General features: G+C 44.4%; 1 protein-coding gene across 2 annotated transcripts; it reads right to left on the bottom strand.

Moving 5' to 3' along the window:
* Nucleotides 1–2,157: 2,157 nt before the first annotated feature.
* On the bottom strand, nt 2,158–21,335 carry LOC107192537 (putative inorganic phosphate cotransporter). Of its 2 annotated transcripts, none has more exons than XM_015581820.1 (8): nt 21,060–21,335; nt 7,008–7,204; nt 6,314–6,556; nt 6,033–6,120; nt 5,003–5,229; nt 4,767–4,916; nt 4,222–4,596; nt 2,158–3,881 (listed from the first exon to the last, which is right to left on the bottom strand). In XM_015581820.1, the coding sequence occupies exons 1-8, from the start codon at nt 21,142–21,144 to the stop codon at nt 3,696–3,698; spliced, it is 1,551 nt and encodes a 516-aa protein (XP_015437306.1). In that variant the 5' UTR covers nt 21,145–21,335; the 3' UTR covers nt 2,158–3,695. The 2 variants fall into 2 exon arrangements, with proteins under 2 accessions (XP_015437306.1, XP_015437305.1); XM_015581819.1 differs by lacking the exon at nt 21,060–21,335 and adding an exon at nt 11,789–12,210.
* Nucleotides 21,336–23,205: the final 1,870 nt, after the last annotated feature.

Below are 23,205 nucleotides of genomic sequence, written 5' to 3'. Positions count from 1 at the left end.
AAGTTTAACTTACAGTAACTTAACGCAGTGGTAGACGCACGCTTTGAAGATGTAGACGTTGATCGATGTCTTCTTTCGATGGAATAACTGTTTGGAAAAATATTTTTCATTATACAATACACATAGAATACATAATATGCACAGTAAATAAATCACAGTATAGAAATCAGAGTAAATAAATCAGAGTAAATGAATCACAGTACACAAGGAAATAAATATCGACTAGCCAATTATTTGGCTAGGAGTTTCAGCGTTTCGCCATGGGTGGCGCCACCGGTCAAAAAAATAGTGGTACTCCGCGATTAAATGCGATTTTAACAGTGTTCTAGTTGTTTATTGTTATTATACTCACGGGTCTCTGGTTTACTACAAAAACTAACTACTGCCTACGTCTTTTAAACTTGGGCTGTAGTAGTATCTGCAGAAACTGCCATGGTTGCTGGGGTTATTATCCAATTTGTTCACGGGAACACGCACAAGCGTCAGTCCTAATTCGACAGTTGCTCGAGCAACATTCGACCGAGCTCGAGAGTTGTACGAGCAACAGCGATAAAGGATCACCTTTCAAATGTGTACTGACGCAAGCCATTTCAGTACCGTTCATTGTCCCGTAAACCACATGTAATAACAACAGATTGAATCCGGCAGAGGACTAGTGCACAGCCCAAGTTTAAAAGACGTAGGCAGTAGTTAGTTTTGTAGTAAACCAGAGACCCCGTGTGGTGAGATCATGGGGTCATAGAACCCCCGGTGGAGGTGTCATGTATCTCGTGTGATGAGAACGTGGGGCCGTAGAACCCCTGGAGGTGACGCCAGTGACCCCCGTGTGGTGTGACATGCGGTCAGAAAACCACCGGTGCATGCGGAAGAGTTTTGAAATGTAATCCTTTATCGCTGTTGCTTGTACGAGTCTCGACCTCGGTCTAATGTTGCTCGTGCAACTGTCGAAATTTGACTGACACTTGTAAATGCTTCCGTGAGCAAATTATAGAGTAATCCCTGCAACCATGGCAGTTTCTGCAGATACTACTACAGCCCAAGTTTAAAAGACGTAGGCAGTAGGTAGTCTCTCTAGTAACCTGTTGAACCAGACAACTATAGTTAGTATAGGATTGTACAATATTTATGCAGTTATATTTAAGACTATTCGATGAAATGAAACAGAAAGGGTTAGAAAGGAGGAGAGAGCGCTATATATTCTGTTTACTTTGAAGTTTCTCGGGTTTTGGAAGGAGAATGAACTATGTACTTATTTTACCACAGTTATACGAATAAACTGACAAAGTGCTTGCTGATCGTTGGAGCAACATTTTATTCACCTGCACTCGTAGATTATCACATGTTTTACACTTGTAACGGTGAAAATACAGTTTTATGCGATCACACAAGACGTTGCATCGTTAATTTTATGTATGTGCGTACACAACGATCATAAATCTTTATACAAAAATATGAATTCGAAAGTTTGACGGATTACTGTATCATATATATACGCACACACGCACACAGGGGACAGATGTATGTACATAGAGTCTCCAAGCAACAAGGTTGGAATCGAATGCGACGCAATTCGTACAATTGAAGCTTAAACGCACATGTTGCTCGTTCGCGTTTTACTTTTACAGCTAATTGGGATCTATCAAACGGCAGACGATGGAATTTATAACGGACAGTGTTGAAGGCACTTTCTTGGCACATGATCACAGGAGGGACACAGGTACTTTGAACGAATTCGCGTCGCCCATGACGCGCGGATCGGTTTGAGAAACCGAACATGACGAACAAGACTATATGCGAAGTTTCTGAATGAAACTGAATGCTCGCAATAGTCTGCCTGTGCGAAAGAAAAAGACGAAGACAAAGAATCGTTTCGCTTTCGTAGTAGCATAGATATCGTATGTATTTTGGTAACGCTTCTCCATGGACGTCCGTCGCGTGATACGATAGGTATTTCCATTTGACAGTAATAATAACGAAAATGATTGGCAACGATTACTATGACGAAGATGATGATGATGATGATGATGATGATAATTGTAAGAATAACAATAACAACAATAATAATAATAATAATAATACGCAGTATTAATATTAATAATAATATTGACAACAACAATAATAATTAAAAAAAAGAGAAAATGCATTCTACTACGCGGCTATAAATTATCTCCTTCGAATGTTGTTTTCATAAGTTTCAATACATTCGAAATTATCCCCTTTCCTATCGGTTTCTTCTGCTTTGTACACGTTGTATAAATAAGTAGGAGCGATATCTTTTCCTAACCACTATAACTTAGTAGAAACATACGCGTGGAAATATCTACAGTATGTATAAACCATTCTTGTATTGCAACGTGTTGTTCGGAACGCTTCCGGAAGTAGCTTGAACATCCCTGAAGACTGGGAATCGAGCACGTTCTCGCGATCAGTGTCAGTCGTGCAATACAAAATGGCAGTTGTTTGCGGATAAAACGCGGCGCGTAACAAAAGGGGGCGAACGCGAGGATATTTTCTCTAATACTGCTGCCACATTCGTCCGTCACGATGCCGCGACGACTCGCCGGTTTTTTTCTTTCATTCTTTCTTTTACGATCAAACCGTCGCTCCGTCGATCGAGCGATCATTGGTCGTCGATGCGTATTCTGATCGATTCGAAGAAACTCTAGTGCTATTTTTATCCTGGGCTATTCGATCGTAAGGCACGTAATGATCGCTAAATGAAAAGGTACTCTATAAAAATGTAAAATTTTCCTTCCTCGTCTCAATCGCTCGTATTTTCCGACTCCCTCTCTCTCTCTCTCTCTCTTTCTACATTTATATGTGTCCTCACAAGCAAACTCAGCTACCTCTAGGGGGAAAAGTGATGTAAGGAAAAGCCTACTATTTGGTGTTGGACTGAAATTTATGCCAACTTAACATTCGGTTTAACATTTACTTCAGTGCCTGTTTTAAATTTACCGAGTCGTATGCAGGCCGTCAACTACGCTACTTTTTTCCCTAACGGAAGCCGAGTTTGCACGTCAGTGTACGTATGTATAGGAATACGTTTTTCATGTTTGTATGTATAATATGCATATTTCATATACCTCTTCGTAATATGTACTCACAGACACTTTCGTTCGTTTCTTAATATGATTCTGTACATCGCGTAGAAACAAGACGTCCGATTCGACTTGGTCGTTGCACGAGTATTTGCGTACCAGTTGGCTGTGCAACACGTGGGAACTTCATTTCAGGAACTCTCGTTCCCAAGTAGAAATAATGGTACTTCAGGTGCACGGCGGAAATCTGTCAGGGAACTTTGGAAGAATACGAAAACGAACCCGTTCGATCCGAGAAACGCGATTTTATACACATGCGCACTTTTACTAAAGTTATCGAGGATACAAAACGATTTAAATAGATGTCGAGGATGATACCGCGAAACCGCACGAAGACGTTGATTTCGCGGTAATTCACGAGCTTTCGATGAAGTGATTCGATTGTTTCACCCGAAAATACGGACACGGATGGGATTAACGTACTGGTCGGTTCTTCAGGCTCGAACGACTCTATCTATGCATCGTCTGTCGTATTCGCCGTATTTGTAATGGCAGATAGGGAGAAAGGAGGAGAGAGAGTGAGAGAGACAGAAAGAGAGAGAGAGTGAGAGAAAGCGCGCGAATGTATCGGTCGTCACGCAACCAGACTGGTCGTCAATGTTGTGTTTCCGAAACGGTTTTTACGGTTTCCAGGCCTTGCTTCTCGTGCCTCTCCTCATCTTTGTCCGGATTGTCCCAAGACTGTCGCTCTCCGGAGCCAAAGATTATGTAGAAAATTGCGCACACGATGTACACGCCCGACGATATCATGAAGACGAGTCTCCATTTCGCTTGCGTCGGCTGAAACCGAAACGTGTCGGGTGTTTCATAATAGGTACATACGTATTGTGTACATACATACAGTGAGTAACAAAAGTATTCGCACATCCTTTCCAAACAGAACTGACTGAGAATAGATTTCACTGAAAGTTTCAGTATGTACACAGGGTGTCCCAAGATACTTGCAAATCCTTGAACGGGGTCATTCTTGGGATGATTTGAAACAACTTTTTCGCTAAGGAAAAAGTCTCAAATCACTCCTTTCAAGGATTTATACCTATTTTGGGACACCTAGTATAACTAAGCCGCGATTCGAATCGAGGTTCGGCGATCTGTTTCGTAGAAGGAATTCAATAATTACCGTTCCGACGATTATGTATCCAGCCGTGATAGGTGCAAGAAGACCGGCGAGATTGGCCAGGCAATTGGTGAAGGACATCAACACACCAGCGAATCGCGGGGATATGTCCAGGTGATTCACCTTGAATCCTGAATAAATACCACCGTTCAGACCCACGCCGATCGTCAGGATGGTAACAGTCAGCCACGAATTGCAGCCGGTGTAGGAAGCGCCGATCAACGCGATCGCCGGTCCGAATTGACCGATACTGTTGATGATTTTTCTGGTGTACGTGTGGTTGAACTTTCCGTTCGAGATCATCCAGTCAGCCACGTGGGATATCAGCATTGAGAATAACCACATAGCCAAGTACGGAAGCGAGGAAACGGTGCCATTCTGAAACACGGACGAACACGTGTGATCGTTTGTACGATTTGCGCGCTAACCAATTCGTCACTAGTGATGGGTAACCAAGTCGGATTCAAGCCGACCAAGCCAGATGTCGTCACCCAGTACTATCCGTCACTCGAGCGAATAGAATGCAGTTCCCTTGTCCCTACCCTTACCGATTTAATGTCGAAGTGCAATATTTGCTTCATGAATGTGGGCAGCTCGGTCATCAGGGTTTCGTATCCGTAATTTTGACCCATATGCGCCATCAAAATGGCCCAAAATGGCAGCGACGTAACGATGGACCGCCATGGCACTGGAGGCGACTGGAAACGAAACGGGTCGCAGACGTATTTAAAAAAAAAAACGATCTGATCCGCGTCGAATCGAAAGATCTCGATCGGGTACTCACCGATGCGCCAGCGCTGCCCCACAGCGCGCTCAGTATATACTTTTTCTCGTCTTCGGCGATATGGGGATGACTCTCAGGATCCTCGTAAACCATCAATAAAAAAGCGACACACCAGATGGTGCCGACCGCGCCGAACACGTAAAAGATCGACGGCCAACCACCGTCGAATCCGTATTCGGACAAGATTCCGCTCAGCGGCATAGATATTACCGTGCCGAATTGCGCACCTACGTCGGGACCAGACGGAAAGAATCGATTAACGGTGCCTTATGTTGTACATATACCGACCAACATGGTGACAACGATAGAAGTAAAAAAAAAAAAGATATAGAAGTAGAAGTAGAAATAGAAATAGAAGTGGACGTAGAAGTAGAAATAGAAATAGAAGTGGACGTAGAAGTAGAAATAGAAATAGAAGTGGACGTAGAAATAAAAATATAAATAGAAACAGAAGTAGAAGTGAACGTAGAAGTAGAAGTAGATGTAGAAATAGAAGTGGACGTAGTAGTAGAAGTAAAAGTAGATGTAGATGGAGAAGTAAAAATAGAATTAGACGTAGTAGTAGAAGTCAAAGTAGAAGTAGATGTAGAAGTAGAAATAGAAGTGGACGTAGTAGTAGAAGTAAAAGTAGAAGTAGATGTAGAAGTAGAAATAGAAGTGGACGTAGTAGTAGAAGTAAAAGTAGATGTAGATGGAGAAGTAAAAATAGAATTGGACGTAGTAGTAGAAGTCAAAGTAGAAGTAGATTTAGAAGTAGAAATAGAATTGGACGTAGTAGTAGAAGTAAAAGTAGAAGTAGATGTAGAAGTAGAAATAGAAGTGGACGTAGAAGTAGAAGTAGACGATTGAGGACAGGAAGAAAAAGCGTCCTGCGGATTAGAGCGACCACGTAGTGTGTCGAGTGTCGGACGATATTCGGCATCCTGTGGTAGGTATCCGTCCTTCGGTAGAGGCGGTAAGAGATCGCGGCGCACACACGTTCAACGAAAGGAGGCTAGGCAAAATCGTAGATCGCAGCGAACGAGCTTACCGGCGTAGACGAAGGCTCCCATCCGGCTGCGTTCATTCGGCGGTATCCACTTGGCCAGCATCGCGTGCGTGCAAGGCACAATTGGACCCTGCAATAGGGATAATCCATTCCTAGGGGGAGGAAATACACCCGAGCAATGAAAAAGCGTTCACACATGATTAAGAGTTTCGTCGAATTCAACGTATGTACTTTTTTGCTCTTTCGTTTCCAGCGACTCGTTTTGCAAGATCGCCGCGCCGGTTTTGGCCGAATTAACGGAAAGATCGAGAAAACGAACTTACCTCGCCCAGGCCTTGAATGAATCGAACTACCATCAGCCAGTAGTATCCGGCACGCGCGGACATTGGTACCAGTAACCCGAACACCGAGTTGATCATCATCCCGACGCCGAGAAAGTACTTGGACCCGTAACGTTTCGCTAGTATACCGAACGGTATCTGCGTGATCACGTAGCCGTAGAAGAAGGAACTCAACAGGTAGCCCTGTTTGGTGCTGTCCCACACGAACTCACCGTCGCTGCCGCTCTACAATCGAAACAACAATTTCACGATCGATCAGTTGGGGTGTCTACGTAAGTCCAGGGACTTAAACCGGTATCATTTTGATACCGATATTATGCCATCAAAGCTATACCGAAATCGATATATTAACGAAAACCGAAATAAATACCGGTATTTTTTCGATTTCTATTAGGGCAGGGCGTGTATAGGGTTAAACCGTTATGATTTTGATACCGATATTATGCCATCAAAGCTATACCGAAATCGATATATTACCGAAAACCGAAATAAATACCGGTATTTTTACGGTTTCTATAAGGTTTGGGTTTATATTGGGTTATACGTATAGGGCGAAGGTACGCCCGAAAATATCGGTATTTTACGTTTCGGTAGAAGTCCCCGATCGTAACGATTCCTTCGACGAATCGTCATTCGGAACAAATTCGAAATTATACAACCCCGAAGGGAAACTTACATTCGCGGAGCTGGACGCGTCCGTAATCGGCACTCCGCATTCGTTGGTCGTCACCTCGGGGTCGTGTTCGTGACCGTGAAGAGCCGTGTGGTTCACCATCGCGACGATCGCCACCGACATGTTGGTTCTCATCACGTACGCGTTCGCCATACCCAGGAACAGCATGAAGGTTACCACATGGCGCGAGCCCACCAATCCTGCAACAGACAATCAGATCGTTCGTTAGAGACAGATCGATCTATAAGCCGAGATCATGTCCGTCGGTGATTACGCGATCAAACGGAATCGGTCGAACCAAGTCCACGCAAACGGCCAAGATAATACCCAGGCTCGGATTATGATTTTTTAAGGCCCAGGGCTATCCGATTTTCGGGGTCGATTGGTTAAAAAACGATAAAAATATATTACATTTTTAAAAATTGCAATTTATTTTAAATAAAATTAAATGACATTTAATCGTAACGAAAAGGATGGTTCACAATGTTATCGTGATCAACCGGCACGGACCCGACGGACGGTAAGTCCCGCACGAGAACGATAAACAACCGCGTAGTTGGCAATCGTGTTCACGGCTGTCGCGGATCGGTTATCATCATAGAGGAATTCGGCCGTGCGAGAACAGTTTCCGGGATCGTTTTCGTCCGAATAACAGCCGATCGCGACCGAATTGTCCGAAACAATTCTCGACCAAACGACCAAACGACCGTCCTCGTGGTCGCGTCGATCTCGATGCCGTTTTCTCGAATATGGTTATCAATTATCTGAACGGAATCGACCGAGCGACCCCGTTCGTTGCGTCACTTTGCGGAGCAAAGTGATTTCGATTGCTACGTACTCGCGATCAAATTTTTCCCTCTACATCTTTTCTCTCACTTTCTCTGTTACTGCTTTCTATTTCTTATATTTCTACAAAATCATAACTTCCTGTATGTTCTTATGAATACTTCTGTAAATTTTTTCTATTCTTGTTATTTATTTTTCTAATTTTTCATACAGTCCCAGAGAATTTCTGTTAAATTTTATTAAACTTTCTGTACAGTTACTATAATGTCTTCGTAAACTGATCATTGCATATTCTAAACTTTTCGTTTGTCCTCTAGACTTCTACATACAGCGATTCCTCGATGAATGCGACACGAGCAACGGCGGTGTTATTCCCATTACTGGGGGGTTCCCCTCTGGAATTAATCAAATCAGAGTAAATAAAAGCTACGCAGAAGCTCGGCTTCTGGTAAAAAACAAATCTAAGATGGGTCGAAAACCTTTGCGTCTTGCCATGAATTTTCCGAAACGGACTCGAGTATGTCGCAGTTATCGAGAGATTACTGTACTTGTATATTGTAACAAACAGTTCATAACCCGTCTACAAATAAATATTATTCTCTTCTTTGACAAGATTGTCGGTCGAAGAACATATGGCGTGAGAGACAGAGATAAATAGGTCCTAATGTTTCAATATTATTCAACAGCGTGAGAATGAGCGAAGGAATCGACCGAGTCGACGTATAAACAGCGCAACGTTGATCGACCGCGTGCAAACTCGGCGAAATTCGAGGAAGCAGTTCGCCGACAAAGCGTTTTTCAGCGGCCGAAACTGATGCTTCGTTGTTCGCACTAAAACGATGAAACAAGCCCGCGAAATCGTTTCGGACAATTCGACCATCGACATTCCAAGGTGGGTCGACCGACATTTGCGCGCGTCAGTTATTTATAATTTCCGCGCGATTAGATCGCGGGGATAATAATGCGGCTTATTAATAGGTTACGTTGCAAGCTTTATTTTCGGCGCGCAATACATCGCCATACCGCGACAGATCGGTCTCCCAAGATGTTCCGGTCTCGATACTCGCGAAGCCGAAAATAGCGGTTGCAACCGATTTTGTTCCGTTGGGTAGAATCGCAGCCGCGACGACCGGACGCGAAACTCCTTCCTTTCGCGAGATTCGAGGTTTTTCGGGGGGATGACAGATCGAACATCGAACGTGCCACAGACGAGGTGTAAGAATTATGGATGGTCGATTCTCAAAACGATTCTGAATCAAATCATCGAGAATCGATTCTCTCGAAAATCTAATACAAAGAATCGATTCAAAAATCGTAATAAATATCATATTAGATCAATTCGTGATTTCAAGATATATTTTTCATAATGTATATATATATATGTAACTTCTCTTATATGTGCCAGAGATAGATGTGTAATTTTATAAATTTTAAATTCTATAAATGTTAAAGTCTATAATGCTAAACGAGTTTCTTATAGCATCGTTATATTCATTTGTTTTGCATTCCTGAATCAGACATAAGGAAGATATATATATATATATATGTATACATCTACGTTACGGGAACGTTGAATTTGCGGTGGGTAGTGACACTAAAATGGAAAATGGGGTGTCGCCACTCCAGAAAAGTGGGTCGAAAAAGTACATCCGATGAAACGTCTACTCCTATACTTCGTCTGTGGTGCCACCTATATTACTACTACACGCTGAGTCGTGTGTCCACCGCGCGATCATTCGGGATTCTCAGCGTCTCGGTCAAGTTCGAGGCTCGTTCGAAGCGTTCACGAGGAAGCTGTCGCGTCGCGGTGGCTGTGGCCGAGGACGAAGCTGGTTGGCAACGCGATCGCGCGCGCGCGCGCGCGCGTGGCTAGTGTCGAGACGACGCGACACGACGGTGTCGCCGCTGAGCAGCTGACTAGCAGCCGACGAGCACGTGGTCGCTCGTCCGGTGGAAATAACTGAGCCGTGCCCGTGCAACGCACCCGAAAGAACCGTTTTCGTCGATCGGCCGACCAAAATCTGAGAGACTGATAACCAGTTGTGTACAAGTTTCCAGGAAATAATGACAAAAGTTCTCGAAAGAACCGTAGTCATCAGTTTCCATATTTGACTTTGGTTTTACAGACAACACCAGCTGACAAAACGGTCAAATTGGTGGCAGCAAGTCTTGCAAAATAACCTGCGTCAAATTGGGGGTAAACACGGAACAGAGTCTGCGCGTGATAATTTGTTGCCAATTTGCACGCAAGTTGTTTTATAGGAAATCTTACATCGAACTTGTAACCATAATTTTATAAGATGCATTGGACAAAATTTCACTTTGCAGGTTTCCCTGACTGGTTAAGTACAGTAAGTGCTCGATGAGTGTTCGGAGGCTCCTCGGTAGTGAACGGTAAATATTTCATAAATTAATGGCCATATGCGGCTGATAAATATTATTGCCTTCGGAATTCCAAGCTCTGTCACTGTGCTAAAATTGCTAGCATTAAATGTATACTAAATTAAAGTGTATACTATAGTAATATACCCAATGTATAGTACAATTTAATGTAAAATAGTGTAATGTAAAATGTGCAGTAAATTAGAAGCCTCCGTAAATTTCGCCTTCGAACACTCTTCCAGGATTTACTGTAGCTTGCTCGATCCGTGGAATCCCCCATTTTCGCTTGAGTCCACCGGTCGACCTTTGGTTAAACGACCGTGTCGCGTTATGAACGAGAATACGCAACTGTCGACTCCGAGAAACGGATTGGTTGCGCGAATGACACAGTACATCGACGGTTATCGTCCGAGTCGTCCCTGGAACGTCCCGTTTCCAAGGATTCATATCCTTGGACGGTGTCTGCTGACCCAACCTTCAATAACGATCTATCACGACTATAGGACGAGTTTGTTTTATCTCTTTTCGAGATAACATATAGGTATACCTTACTTAAAGTAGCTCACGCGTTTGGTGTCGTATCTGGAGCTCCATACGACGCTTCATACTTTTTATCAATTTCACCAATTTAATTTGATTGGTTAATATTATAAACTGATTCAAAATACTGAAATGGAAAAAGAGATTTACAAATAAGTTCAACAAACAAAAATGTTTTCCTTATTAAATTGAATTCTTTTTCTTTAATAATATATAACCACCTAATTTTTTTACGAAAATGTAATTTTTCTAACCAAATAAGAAGTGATTAACTTAGTATCAACTACAGTTCCATAAGGTTCGTGTGATAAACACATTTTTCTAACATTCCTTTCGCAATCATTTGATCGTCGACCTTGCGACTTTTTGGTATCAATCGAAAATGGAAGCGTTTAAGAATGTTGCGTGAAATTTTCAACTAAATTTATAATTATCAAAAATTTACGTGAGCCACCTTAACAGAGACGGCAGACCGTAGCGAAACGAGCGGAGACGAACGGAATGGAGAGAGCGCGGGAAAAATGGTTGGGAAATCGATAAAAGGCGAAAGAACGGAAAAGAAGAGGAACACAGGCGGAGAAAAAGCGAAAGGTTCGAGCTATTTAACACGTGTACACCCACGCAATGATTATTTCGGCGCGTACGAGATCGGTGCAGTCGCGTCGTCGATGCTCGTGACAGCTACCGCCGTTTATCGCGTCGTGGAAACATAAGTAGGTATCTACTTATGTAGTGGACGTTGTACGACGAGAAAGAACACAGGGAATACCTAAGCGGCGGCCGAACAACAGGCCGAAGGGGAAACGAAAGGGTCGGGGAGGTTGGGCGAGGGAAGGCGACAACGATGGAGAGCGGGAGTGAGAGCAAGAGTGAGATCGAGAACGAAAGCACGTGCTCACGAGACGCATTTACCGAGCTGCTACGTCTCGCCCAAATACCTAAGTAATTTCGGAACTCTCGACAAAGATTTACGGGTACTTGCGTGTTGTCGATAGACTGTACAACAGCGACGATCACAGACCTCGGTTCGAGAGACACGCGAAACGGCAGTACGAGTTTTCGAAAATGAGGCATACTTCTCCGTTTTCGTTGGGGTCTGTCCTCTTCTTCCAGGCCGGGCTGCTCCCACACTAGCACGTGGCCATTACGTCCTCTGGTCTCAGCAGCAGCGTTCGCTCGGCCGTTGCCGTTCATCGCGGCCTGCATGCTCGAGAGACGCACAACGTTCGATGCCACCGAACAACCCGGGGCGGTAGTCTTTTTCCCAGTACAGATATTACGTCGTCGCGAACGAGTGCGCGCGCGGGGATCCGAATATTCAGTGGAAAGAAACGAAAACTAATATCCGAGCGATAGCTAGAGCGAGACCGTGCACGAATCAACGGACGAGGAAAGCCACTGGATGTGAAAACGTCGTCGCGAAGCTAGAGGACGTCGGCGATGACGATTCCGTTTTTTTTTATTCTTTCGTTTTCCGTTCGACTCGGAATAGTCACGATTATTCACGGAATTCTCGGTGTCGATGACGGTGACAGAGGGAGAGAGAGACAACCAGAGTCGTTTCACGGCTCGAGACACGACACCACGACGCGCGGCACAGGGGGCACGGGGCACGGGACAACACTTTCGAAAAACGCAAGAACGTACGCGAACGCGGAACGACTGATCACACTGTGCGCCTATAATCGTTTCCGTAGCGGCAAATCGGTTGACGGTTTTCGTCCACACCGATAACGATGATTAACAACGATCTCGTGTTCGAGAGCGAGCACGCACCTGCCTCTTTTCTCTCTCTCTCTCTCTTCCTCCCTCGTGCCTGTTCGGCCGGCGTTCGGAGGCACCGAGTTTCGTACGAACTGAAACGCAGTGGGGAAAGGGGGACTAGGCGATCCAAGGCACTCCGACCAATCGGTGCGCTCCGCTATCGTGTACGTACCTACGATTGGACACGCTCGCGCCATCTACCGTCCACGACCCGATCCCTCCAATAGACGATTCGCGCGCGAAACTGTGCTCCGTTCGCGCGGCAACGATTCGAATCGATATTTAGGCGCGCTTTCGTGTCCACGGCACAACACGTCTCGAGAATTAATCGAACGAATTACGGGTAGATAGCGTTTTCACTCCCCTCGTTCCGCGACCCGCCGTTCCGCTAACACGGCAAATTCCGTTTGGTAGCTGCACACAACGATGGGGTTCGCGCGCAATCGTCTTGACCGTCGTAAAAAAAAAAGGAAAAAAAACAGCTGCGTTGCGTAACGAAATATTATCGTGCGCGAACAGAGTCGAGACGAGCGCGTGTCCATTCGCCACCGCCACGTATATTCGCGGTTCGGCTTATCTGGTTGATCCGTTAGCGAGATCCTTGAAAACTTATCCGAGTGTGGTATCGGATGATCGACGTCGACTATTCCATTTGGAAATCGCGTACTTAATCTCGTTCGCGTCACAGCTTGCAGGTTACGATCATCGCCGAGGATTTGTCAATCGGGAGTACAATACATATGTATTACAGGTGGATTTTGCGGGTGACGGAATATCGTCTTTGCTCGTTATCGCGTTGCCAGATTTGCTCGGCTCGATACGAGAGAGACCGTTTGCGGCGGACGATGAGTCATACCCAAGATACGCGCGTCGCGTTTGTTTAACCAGTCTCGTTTTACAATTAACGCCGACAAGGCCACTTAAGCCTGGAGAATCGTCACGCCGAAAATTCCACCGACGATCAAGTTGTTTCGCGATCGTTCGAAACAGGAAGAGTCGGGTATATAGTGGCGAACATTTGTATGAACCGCATCGCCAAATCGACGATTAAAATAAAGATGCGCACCGTCCTAATAATAGAGCGCGAGACACTTGCTTGCCAAAAAACCGTTGCATCCCTCGTCCAACGAAAACGCGTCGTCGTTTCGTAGGTTTCTCTTCTTTTCGGGGACGACCACATCCTCCTTTTACGACCCGTCTCTTCGTCCACGCTTTATCGCCGATTAACCAATCGTTGATTTTCCTGCGAATTTCATCCGAATGACGATGCAGAAACATAGTTGCCTCAATAAATTGATGCCTAGGCGTCGGAATTTCATCCTCGGAACAGGGATTATCGCGTTTGCGATTTCCGACGATATCGCGATGTTAAACAATTGTGTAATTTCGATGAGATTGCGTAATCTTGAGTAGCATGACTGTTGTGTCTTCTTGCAGATACAAGCTGGTCCGTCGATTCGAGGACAACGGTTTATCGACCAACGATCAAGACGAATTCACGATGACCGATAATCGGTACGATCGTGAACGAGGCGAGCGCACTCGTCGTTATCGGTAAAGAAAAATTCTACATTGACCGCGTAGGCTCCGTCGGTGACGAAGTTCGTCGATCGAAGCGTCGACATGCTTCTCATCTTCAACGGCGAAAACAACACGGATTGTTTTTTCGACCTGGTTCTCGGACGAACCGTTTGCCTTTTACGCGTGTACAAACTTGGCGGGACGTTCCCTCCCGGTACGACCTCGATGATATCATGTATGTGTGTGAATGTGCGCGTGTCAACAGGAAGCGGTCGAACCCTTAAACGCATTATTCACTTTGTAAAGTGGAAAATAACGTCCTTCGTGGGCGAGAATCGAAACGACTTGCACGCGAACAAACCGAGTCGCACTGGCAACTTTGCTGGAATTTGAAATTTACAGTAAATTCTCGATGAGTGTTCGAAGATTCCTCGTCACTGAATATTGATTAATTAATAAACTAATGGCCATATGCGGCTGAAACAAATATCATTGGCTTCAGAATTTCAAGCTACATCACTGTGCTTAACTTTCCTAAAAAGTCAGCGTTATACTTCGGGACCTATCCTTGTTAGTATCGAGGAGCCTTCGATCACTTATCGAGGATTTACTGTAACACGAAATCGGCTGTCCCTGTGAAACTAGGTACCCGTAAGCCGCACATGTATCCCCGACGACGCTACGCACGTCCCGATTCGTGTCAAGGTGTACATACCCGGTTTTCACGATTCCGAGAACACCGTGTCGTGCGTCGTCCACGACATTCATTACGCGCGATATTGCCTGTCCTCGACGGGACAGGCAACCATCATTCGTTCGTCGAGTTTTCGAAACTCGGCCTCTAGTCGTGCGCATGGAATACAAACGAGGGGACGCGAGTCGAATTGTTCGAGCATGATCTCTCCTTTTGTTGAGCGAGCAGCGAGGATCGCGATCAACGATCGGCACAGCCAGGTAGCATCGTCTTGGTAGGGGTTTTGTACAGAAGCATTTGAGCAATCATGGTATCGATAGACAGGAGATCATCTGTACAATCACGAGCAAACTCAGCTTCCGCTAGGGGAAACTGTGAGGTAGGGAAAGGGCCTCCTATAATTTAGTTTTGGGAGTTACTGAAATTTATGCCAAATTAATATTCGGTTCAACATTTATTTCTGAACTTGTCATACATTTAGTAAGTGGTAGGAGCCTTTTCTTTTCCCCTAGCGGAAGCCGAGTTTGCTCGTGGGGATACATTGAACTCGACAGGGTTTTCGCGATAATTTGTACCATCGTTATTTTCGTAAACGGTAAACACTAGAAAAACACCGAAGAGGAGGAAGTTGTAGTATATTTTACTATCAATATGATAGTGACTAATAGATACTGCCCTTGTATGACCCTGAAGACCACAGTATACTACATGGTGTAACAAAAGTGTTGTAGATCCGTGAAATGGGTCACTCGTGAGGTGATTCGGAACAAGTTTTTCTCGAGCAAAAATGTTGTCCGTATCTTTGTCAAGGAGATATTAACGAATCACCCCGAAAAATTAGAGCTTAGTCTGATATCTCGTTCACAAAGCCGCGGATAATAATTTATTGCTAAGCTTGTTCCAAATCACCTCACGAGTGACCCACTTCAGGGACTTACCACACTTTTGTTACTCCCTGTATATGCGACTGTACGTCCAGAAAAGATGCGTGCAAGAGTGAAACAGAGATACCTATGGCACAGTGTTCTCTGTCTAAAAGGCCGGCGGCATCACAGATATCCATTTATCGTTCCAAGTGTAGAGTTCAATTGGTCTGTATGATTTCAAGTGTCACGAGACAGTTTGAAACGTGTCGGGGGCACAACGCGCGTAATAACGCGGCGTTAGCTCGATCGAAACTTTCTACTTTCGAGACACGTTTTTCGGCGTCATCGCTCGTGTAGACCATTCGGACCGACCACGAATGTGTTCTGGAATCGATACAAGCAGACACGACGACGCGACAACGAGTCGTAATCCGGCCAGCAACCTCGACGACGCTTCTCTGACTGTTTTTGTTTTGCTCTTTTTTTTTTCCGCTTCTCGCCGTCGACGATCGATAAAACGACGGACCAGTTTCGGAAGGCAACCGTGCGAGATCTGGTAGCAACTTTCGATTATCCGTCCGAGCGAACCTGCCACTCTACTCGCAGCTCACCCTTGCCCCGTTTAGCATCGTTATGTTCCCAGAAGACCTCGCGCGCGGTCTTGCGTCGCGATTACGTCTTACGTCGCGGGCTATTGGAATTCCTTGACGGGCTGTGTGCCGGTGCGCGTCGCGTGTTACCGATAAATTATTTCCGCCTGATTGCCTGTTTGTTATTAGATGCGCGTGAGTTATCTATGCGGCTCGAACAGGACGATTACCGACAACAAGAGGCGAGCGCCCGACGCGATATGCATTATTCACTAGAACCGCGCGGAATGGAATTCTTCTGGGTTTCATCGTCCTAAGGACTTCATCTGAAACGCGACTCCGAGTATGAAATCGAATAAGACATGAGTGAAGGCTCGTTTATACACAGCCGGGCCGTGTCCGTTTAGAGTCCGTTCGGAACGGACACGGATCGGAGGTGTATAAATTGTTACTTCGGAAAATAGGGTAAACAATTCGGGCGATGCACGGAACGGACACCGAACGAACACGGAACGGACACGGAACGGACACGGCGCGGTTGCGTGTAAATGGGTCTTACCACTAGAACTATGTTTGAATGTATGCTAAGTTAAATTGTGTAATATATTAATATGTGTAATATACAGGGTGATTCATAAATGCATGTCAATATTTCAGGGGGTAAATCTACACACTAATATAAGTAAAACACGTCGTATGAACATATGTCCTATATACTTTTGTAATAGGACATGCTATAACAATCCTTTTTGGTGGTCCCCATCACCTTAGTTTTTAGTTATGAATGATTAAAGACACTGTTCGAAGTGCACGATCTCAACCCATTAGAGTTTTACGTTTGAGGCCATTTAGAATCTATCGTGAAAGAACATCAAATGGATTCGAGATTATTCGAAGAACACCTGGTATTTTCGAGCGAGCGCGGAAGTCAATGCTACGGCGTGCAGTAGTGTGAGTTGAGGCACAATGCGGGCACTCGGAACGTTTTCTTTAATTATCTATAACTCGAAAGCTAAGGTATATAGGACGTATGTTAACATGACATTTTTTAGACTTACCCTCTGTATAATACAACATAGCTCAGCACACTATACTATAAAGTATATAAGAAATTGGAGGGTCACGTAAACCCCGATAAAAGTATCTCTAGAATTTCAGTAAGTGCAAAATAAAATCTGAAATCCGTCATTTTGACGGTTTCGGTAGTTCTATTATTAAACGTAACTGCTTCCCAATCTTCCCTCGCGAGATAGCTATCGTTTTCGTAGCTTCCGCGTCGCCGATAATAAATGTTTTTCTCTGCGAACAAGACAAGAAACGTAATTGCAAAGAATGGTCGACGATAAATCGGCAATAACGTTATCTACGACCATATGCCCGAGATCGCGTCGCGACAATACCTGGTAAGGGGGTGAATCATAGACATCCGCGGAAGGAACTCGTACCTACTCGGCCGCGCGTCTTTCTATTTATTTCTCTTTCTTTTCTGCAGTTTAACACTATAACTACCAGCGTTGACTGCATGCTGAGTTAAATTGTACAATATATTATTACGTGTAATATATCATGCAATATATCTTGGCATACTATAATATAAATTGTATAAGAAATTAGAAGTTAACATAAATTCCGATGAAAGTATCTCTAGAATGTCAATAATTGTAAAACAAAAAAATCTGGAATCCGTCATGATAGTTTCAATGTTAAAAGCTTCTGCTCATAACTCCCTTGTTCTCGTCTTTCTTCTTTATTTCTCATTCTATTTTTTATTACAACGTTCGTCTTTGTCTAATTTTTGGTTCACTTCATTCGTAGGGTCACTTGGCAATTAGGCTTCAGGTGGCGAACCCACTGGATCTAGCTAAATTACTCTTAGTTATCCTACCATTCTGCTGTAATAATGATCACGATTGAGCAGCTGGCAACTAGTCCGATGAATATTTATGGGGCACCTACGCTCGGTTCTCGTCTGGACGGTTTTTTTTTTCTCTTCAACGACCGCAGCCCGCCTCGATCGAACGAGTTTCAGTACCTGAGCGAACGATTGCTTCCGGTTTTTCCTGATCCTAGACCACGTATCGCGACGCTAGAGTATCCAGGGACGATTCCCCTTGTCGTAGACGGTCCACGATGATCAGTAAAACGGGAACGGATCAACGAACATCCGTTCGGTGCACGTGCGCCGTCAAGATTGGAAAAACAAGAGTGTGTCAGTGCGCCCGACAACTTTGGCTCGGTTACGTAAACGGAACGGGAGAAAATGTCGGATAAGATAACGACTTTAATAAGGGCCATTGGTCCGCTTGTCCGACTCACTGCTCGCTTTCGTCTTCTCCCGCCCGTGACTGCCGTCGGGTGGCTGGGAACAGGTTGGGCGGCTACATAAAAATTTTCTAAAAACGACCGTACACCTACCGTGCACAAGTATTTGGACACTCGGCACATTGCTAGAAATATTCTTTAAATAAAACGCTGTACTATGGTTTCTGATCTTGCCTCAGAACGTCGTAAAATGCATATAAATAAATACCGATGGAAATAGTATTTGATAATAATTTTCATGAATCCAAGAGAAACAATAACTGATGTCCAAAATTTATCTTGCGGAGACATTTGACTTCATTGACTTCTGATACTTGTAAACTGTGTTTTTTATATGGTTGGTGTTGTTTAATGTATTGCGCAATGTTTTTAACTATGGTTAAGATGTATCTATGTCGCAATATATCGTAATTTTTAATTGCTTGTTACAATCATTGCACAATATAATGCATCCCGGATTTTTCTGTACCCTAACACGTTCACTGATATTAATTGTATGTAAAAATATTCCAATATAATAGGGATATAAACATTTTAGTAAAATTACATCGACTGTCCAAATATTTATGTACAGTTTCGGTAAGAGAAGTGTTTAAGACGCGTATCGTCGTTTCTTCGAGGCGGACACTACCGTCACTGGCCCTGTATACCTGCTCTGTCACTGTCCTTCGAACCGGAAACGACGGAATATCGGGCGAAAACGAAAGTCGACGAACCGCGAAAGATCTCTCTGGAACACGTGGACGACCAGCTTGGCCGAGTTAGCACTGAGCAGGTATCGAAGGTCAATTCGGTTTTTCTAAACAATAGACCGATACTAATTAATCTACTATCTAAACAACAGACTGTTATCGTGGACAAAAGGACTGGTATCAGGCGGATGTATGTATTTCAGAGTTGGAGAAAATGTAATCTGATTGCAAAATCTAAATCATAATTACAATGTAATCAGTGTTGGATTAAGAGGAGCTTAGGAAGGGCCGCAGCCTCGAGCCCAACCTTCCTGAGGGGGGGGGGGGGGATTTAAGCCTTCCATTTATGCCAAAAAATAACTGAACGAAATTTTGTTTACTGTTTTCCTTCTAAAACAATTAGAAACTGCACGAAATGTATAAATAAATCGGCTCAATGTTGTTAAAATATAACAAAGCATTGTCATAGTCAAGCGTTAGTTATAATTAAATGTTACTGTATTTAGAATAAATTTCAATTTTTGAAGATTTATGAATTTTATTGTACACTATATACTAAAATTGTTTGCCCCCCTCCTCTCCGTCGTTTTTCAACCAAGCCCCTGTAGGTTTGACAGCCCTGGGACCCAGAAAATCTGAACCCAGGCCTGAATGTAATTACAAGACAATTACAATTAAATTGTAATTAACCATACTTAACTTACAATAAAAATTACAATGTAGTTGTAAAATTGCAGTGCAATTATAACTGCCCCGCAATTACATCGTAATTGCAATTTAGATATTCTAATTAGATTACATTTTGCCCAACACCTGTTCGTGCGCTCCGTCACGTCGAGAACATGCGCGATCCTTGAATTACACGTAAATCGAGCACGTGAAACGAGCCGCGCTCGATTGATCGTTAAACACGCGTTTACGCTTCGGCATCCTGTTGCGGACTCGCATATATAACCCCATCGATTTCGAAAAATCGATGCGACCACCCCTGCCTGCCAATCCCGTGCCCACCATTATATTTTCAACGAACATTCCCACGAGACCACCCGTATATTTTACCTTTAATTTTTTTTCTTAGTAAAAACCACGCGAAAGCAAAGCTAACGCGTTGCATTGTACCGAATCGAACCGAACACGATAGCGCACGAAACACGTTGAAAAACATTCGCACCTAGCTGGAAAAACAGTCGGCTGGCTCGGTGCTCGTTGCCGCCGTCACGCTTGGAATGTTTCAATTTCATGTCGGCTGGATCGTAACCGTTACGACCGAGGAACGACGTTTTCACGCGTTTTCATACTCCAACGAGAGAGTAGTATCGAGACACGATCTGATAGGCAGAGTTGGGCAGAATTTTAATCGAATAATATACAGTGAAAAGCAACAGTATCTAAGGGTATTGTCCTGAGCTTTAAACAGTCAATGAGATTAAATAATTGTTCGACGAATGTCGATTCATTCGTAAACAAGTATTATTATATTATAAAAATTGAAATTTCCTAAACAATGAAATATGACGGAATACTTCGTTTATCTTTTATTCGAAACTTTCTATCTAGATAATGAGTTTGCCCATCTCTGCCGGCGGGTAATGACGCGGTGGTTCGAAAGCTCTTATCACGAATGTCAGTAAATACCCAGATTTAAAGAAACACAGACTATTACTAAATAAATGTACAAACAGGTTTGCAACGATTACAAAACCTTTTGCAGAATAATCCCCCCATCGAGATCGAAACTGCATTCATAAAAAAAAGCAAAAAATGGTACTCATACGTACTATCTCCAGGTGGACATTCCCATTCGTGCGCGTTTAAATTCGAAACGAAAGTGGACGTTACAAAAAAAAGAAAAGAAAAGAAAAAAAAAGAAAAAAAAAAATAGTAAAAACTGGACTTACCGGAGGGCTGCGGGACTTCCGTCTCGAAGATCTCCGGCCTCTTGATCTCGGACTTGCGATCGTTGGTTCCTCGGCTCTCAGTCATGACGGGGTTCCGTGGCAGTCGAGACTGTGTCGGTCGGACGTACGCGTATTGATACCTACCTACCCGTCGCGAGAGCTCGGGCACTCGGTTACCGTTCACGGTACAAGTACGATGGATGGATCTCGTCGAATCCCGGGGCTCGGAGCACGCGCTCGACAGGCAAGGCTCGCGTCGCCGTTCTCGCTGTGGCACTGTTCGGAACACGGCCGAACTCGCGACACTTAGCCGCAAACACCTAGTGGACGTTGACCAATTAGAACACGCGATTCGAGCCCCACGCTGTGCCCCATCTTTTCCTCCTCCTCCTCCTCCTCCTCCTCCTCCGCCATACGACGTCGATATCACGCAGCTTCTCCTGAATCGAATGTGCCGCGCGAAATCATAAAGGATCAAAGGATTTTCGTGCACTCGTACCGTTCCTTTTCCTCTCTATCCTCCCCACCATTCGTTTCTACCGCTCCCCACTGTCCTAGACTTCGTTCATCCTGCGCTGTTCGAAGACCGTTGCGCCGTTCGTCTGAGATTCGTTTCTCGCCGTCGAACACTTGTTCCGTGGAAACACAGAGGGAATACCCGGGGGACTTGTCGAGCCTACGACAACAGGGTAACCGAGCCTTCTTCCACTGGGTTTCGATCGATGCTTTTGTTTACTCGTCCCGGCAGCATTCCAATGGTCGTGTCCGAAATAGCCTTGGATTCCTAACAGTCTCACGAATGTTCACGAGCCCTTGCGTACAGATGCGACACCACGGGTTCGCGCGTCGTGCAAACGATTTAAATCGGTGGCATCGAACAGGTGGATGGTTTTTTGTTTTTTTTCTTTGTAAGAAACCTGTCAACGAAAGATACTTCGTTAGACATGTCGGATGAGCAAACGGAATACGCGTCGTTCTGTTACGGTGGGAGTCGTCGCGACTACTTAGAGGAGATCGGTTCACCGTCGAATTATTCCGATCACGAACGCTTGTACAGTCCTCGGTTAACGAGACCAACGTTGATAGAAATCAACGATTCCCCCGACTGCCGCCCCGCCCGGGAATATTCGTCGCGACCTCGTGGGTGGGTCGACAAACCGTTCGTCAATCGTATGGGCGCACACAGACGAGGCAATTTGCGCCGCGGAACCGCGTGCATCGGATCACGGTGGTCCTTGTCCTCGTCCTCGGCCTCGTCCTCGCCCTCGTCTCTACCCGTTCGTTCGTGCGTTGTTCGGCCCGCGAATAGATGGCGGAGCAAACGGGAGCAAAGTCTACGCCGCGCCTCGTTCACGGTATCGCGGCTTGCTTCCATTATTATTTGCTGGGTGTAAAAAATTCACGCGGGAATCTCGAGATCCAGCTATAAATGACGACAGCAAATTATGGTAATGACATTGCGGTGGCGTAAGGTAAACAAGACGTCGAAGGTGATCATTGCTTCGCGATAAGGTGGATGTCGCCGAGATACAATTGGGTACCCTTTTTGCGAGGAAACGCGAATACTGTTAGGGGAAAACTACGGTGGAAGGGAAATACCCCCTACCACTTGGTCATGGAGTTACTGGGATTTATGTTAAATTAACATTTGGTTTGACATTTATTTTAGTACTTAAAATAAATTTACTTATTTGTTCGAGGCCTTTTCTCTACGTCACTTGTTCCCCCTAGTGGAGGGAGAGTATGTACTCTCGCGTAAAAACGTGGCGTAGAGAAAAGGTATTCTAACATTTGGTAAATTTATTTCAAGTGCTGAAATAAATGTTACATGGAATATACATTTCAGTAACTCCAGAGATCATGTGAAAGGAGGACCTTTCTTCTTTCCCATGGCGGAAGTCGAGCTTGCTCGTGGATGTACGTACATACACTCGGCTCTTTTTTCACACGGAAGATATTAAAACTACGTTTCCTATAGTAAAATGGGAGATACGTTCCAAGTTATGAAAATACCGTCTAAGATGGGAGAAAGAGCTATACATTTCATTTAAAAAACCGCGTAAAAACGTGACGAAAATTCATATGTAAATACATCCAAATACTTGACAGCAGAATAAAATTCATAGACGTTTCAATTATAAATATA

The sequence above is a fragment of the Dufourea novaeangliae genome, unplaced genomic scaffold (genome assembly GCF_001272555.1).
Source record: "Dufourea novaeangliae isolate 0120121106 unplaced genomic scaffold, ASM127255v1 scaffold355, whole genome shotgun sequence".
Classification (NCBI taxonomy): Eukaryota; Metazoa; Arthropoda; class Insecta; order Hymenoptera; family Halictidae; genus Dufourea; species Dufourea novaeangliae.
This window is presented reverse-complemented; position numbering and strand designations above follow the sequence as displayed.

Bases quoted from the DNA above. Each gene is read 5' to 3' on its own strand.
- LOC107192537 (XM_015581819.1), bottom strand. From the start codon at position 11,918: ATGCAGGCCGCGATGAACGGCAACGGCCGAGCGAACGCTGCTGCTGAG. The intron at 5,230-6,032 runs GTAAGCTCGTTC...GTCCCGACGTAG, and splicing joins GGGAGCCTTCGTCTACGCCG to GTGCGCAATTCGGCACGGTA. The intron at 3,882-4,221 runs GTAATTATTGAA...TTTCGGTTTCAG, and splicing joins GATACATAATCGTCGGAACG to CCGACGCAAGCGAAATGGAG.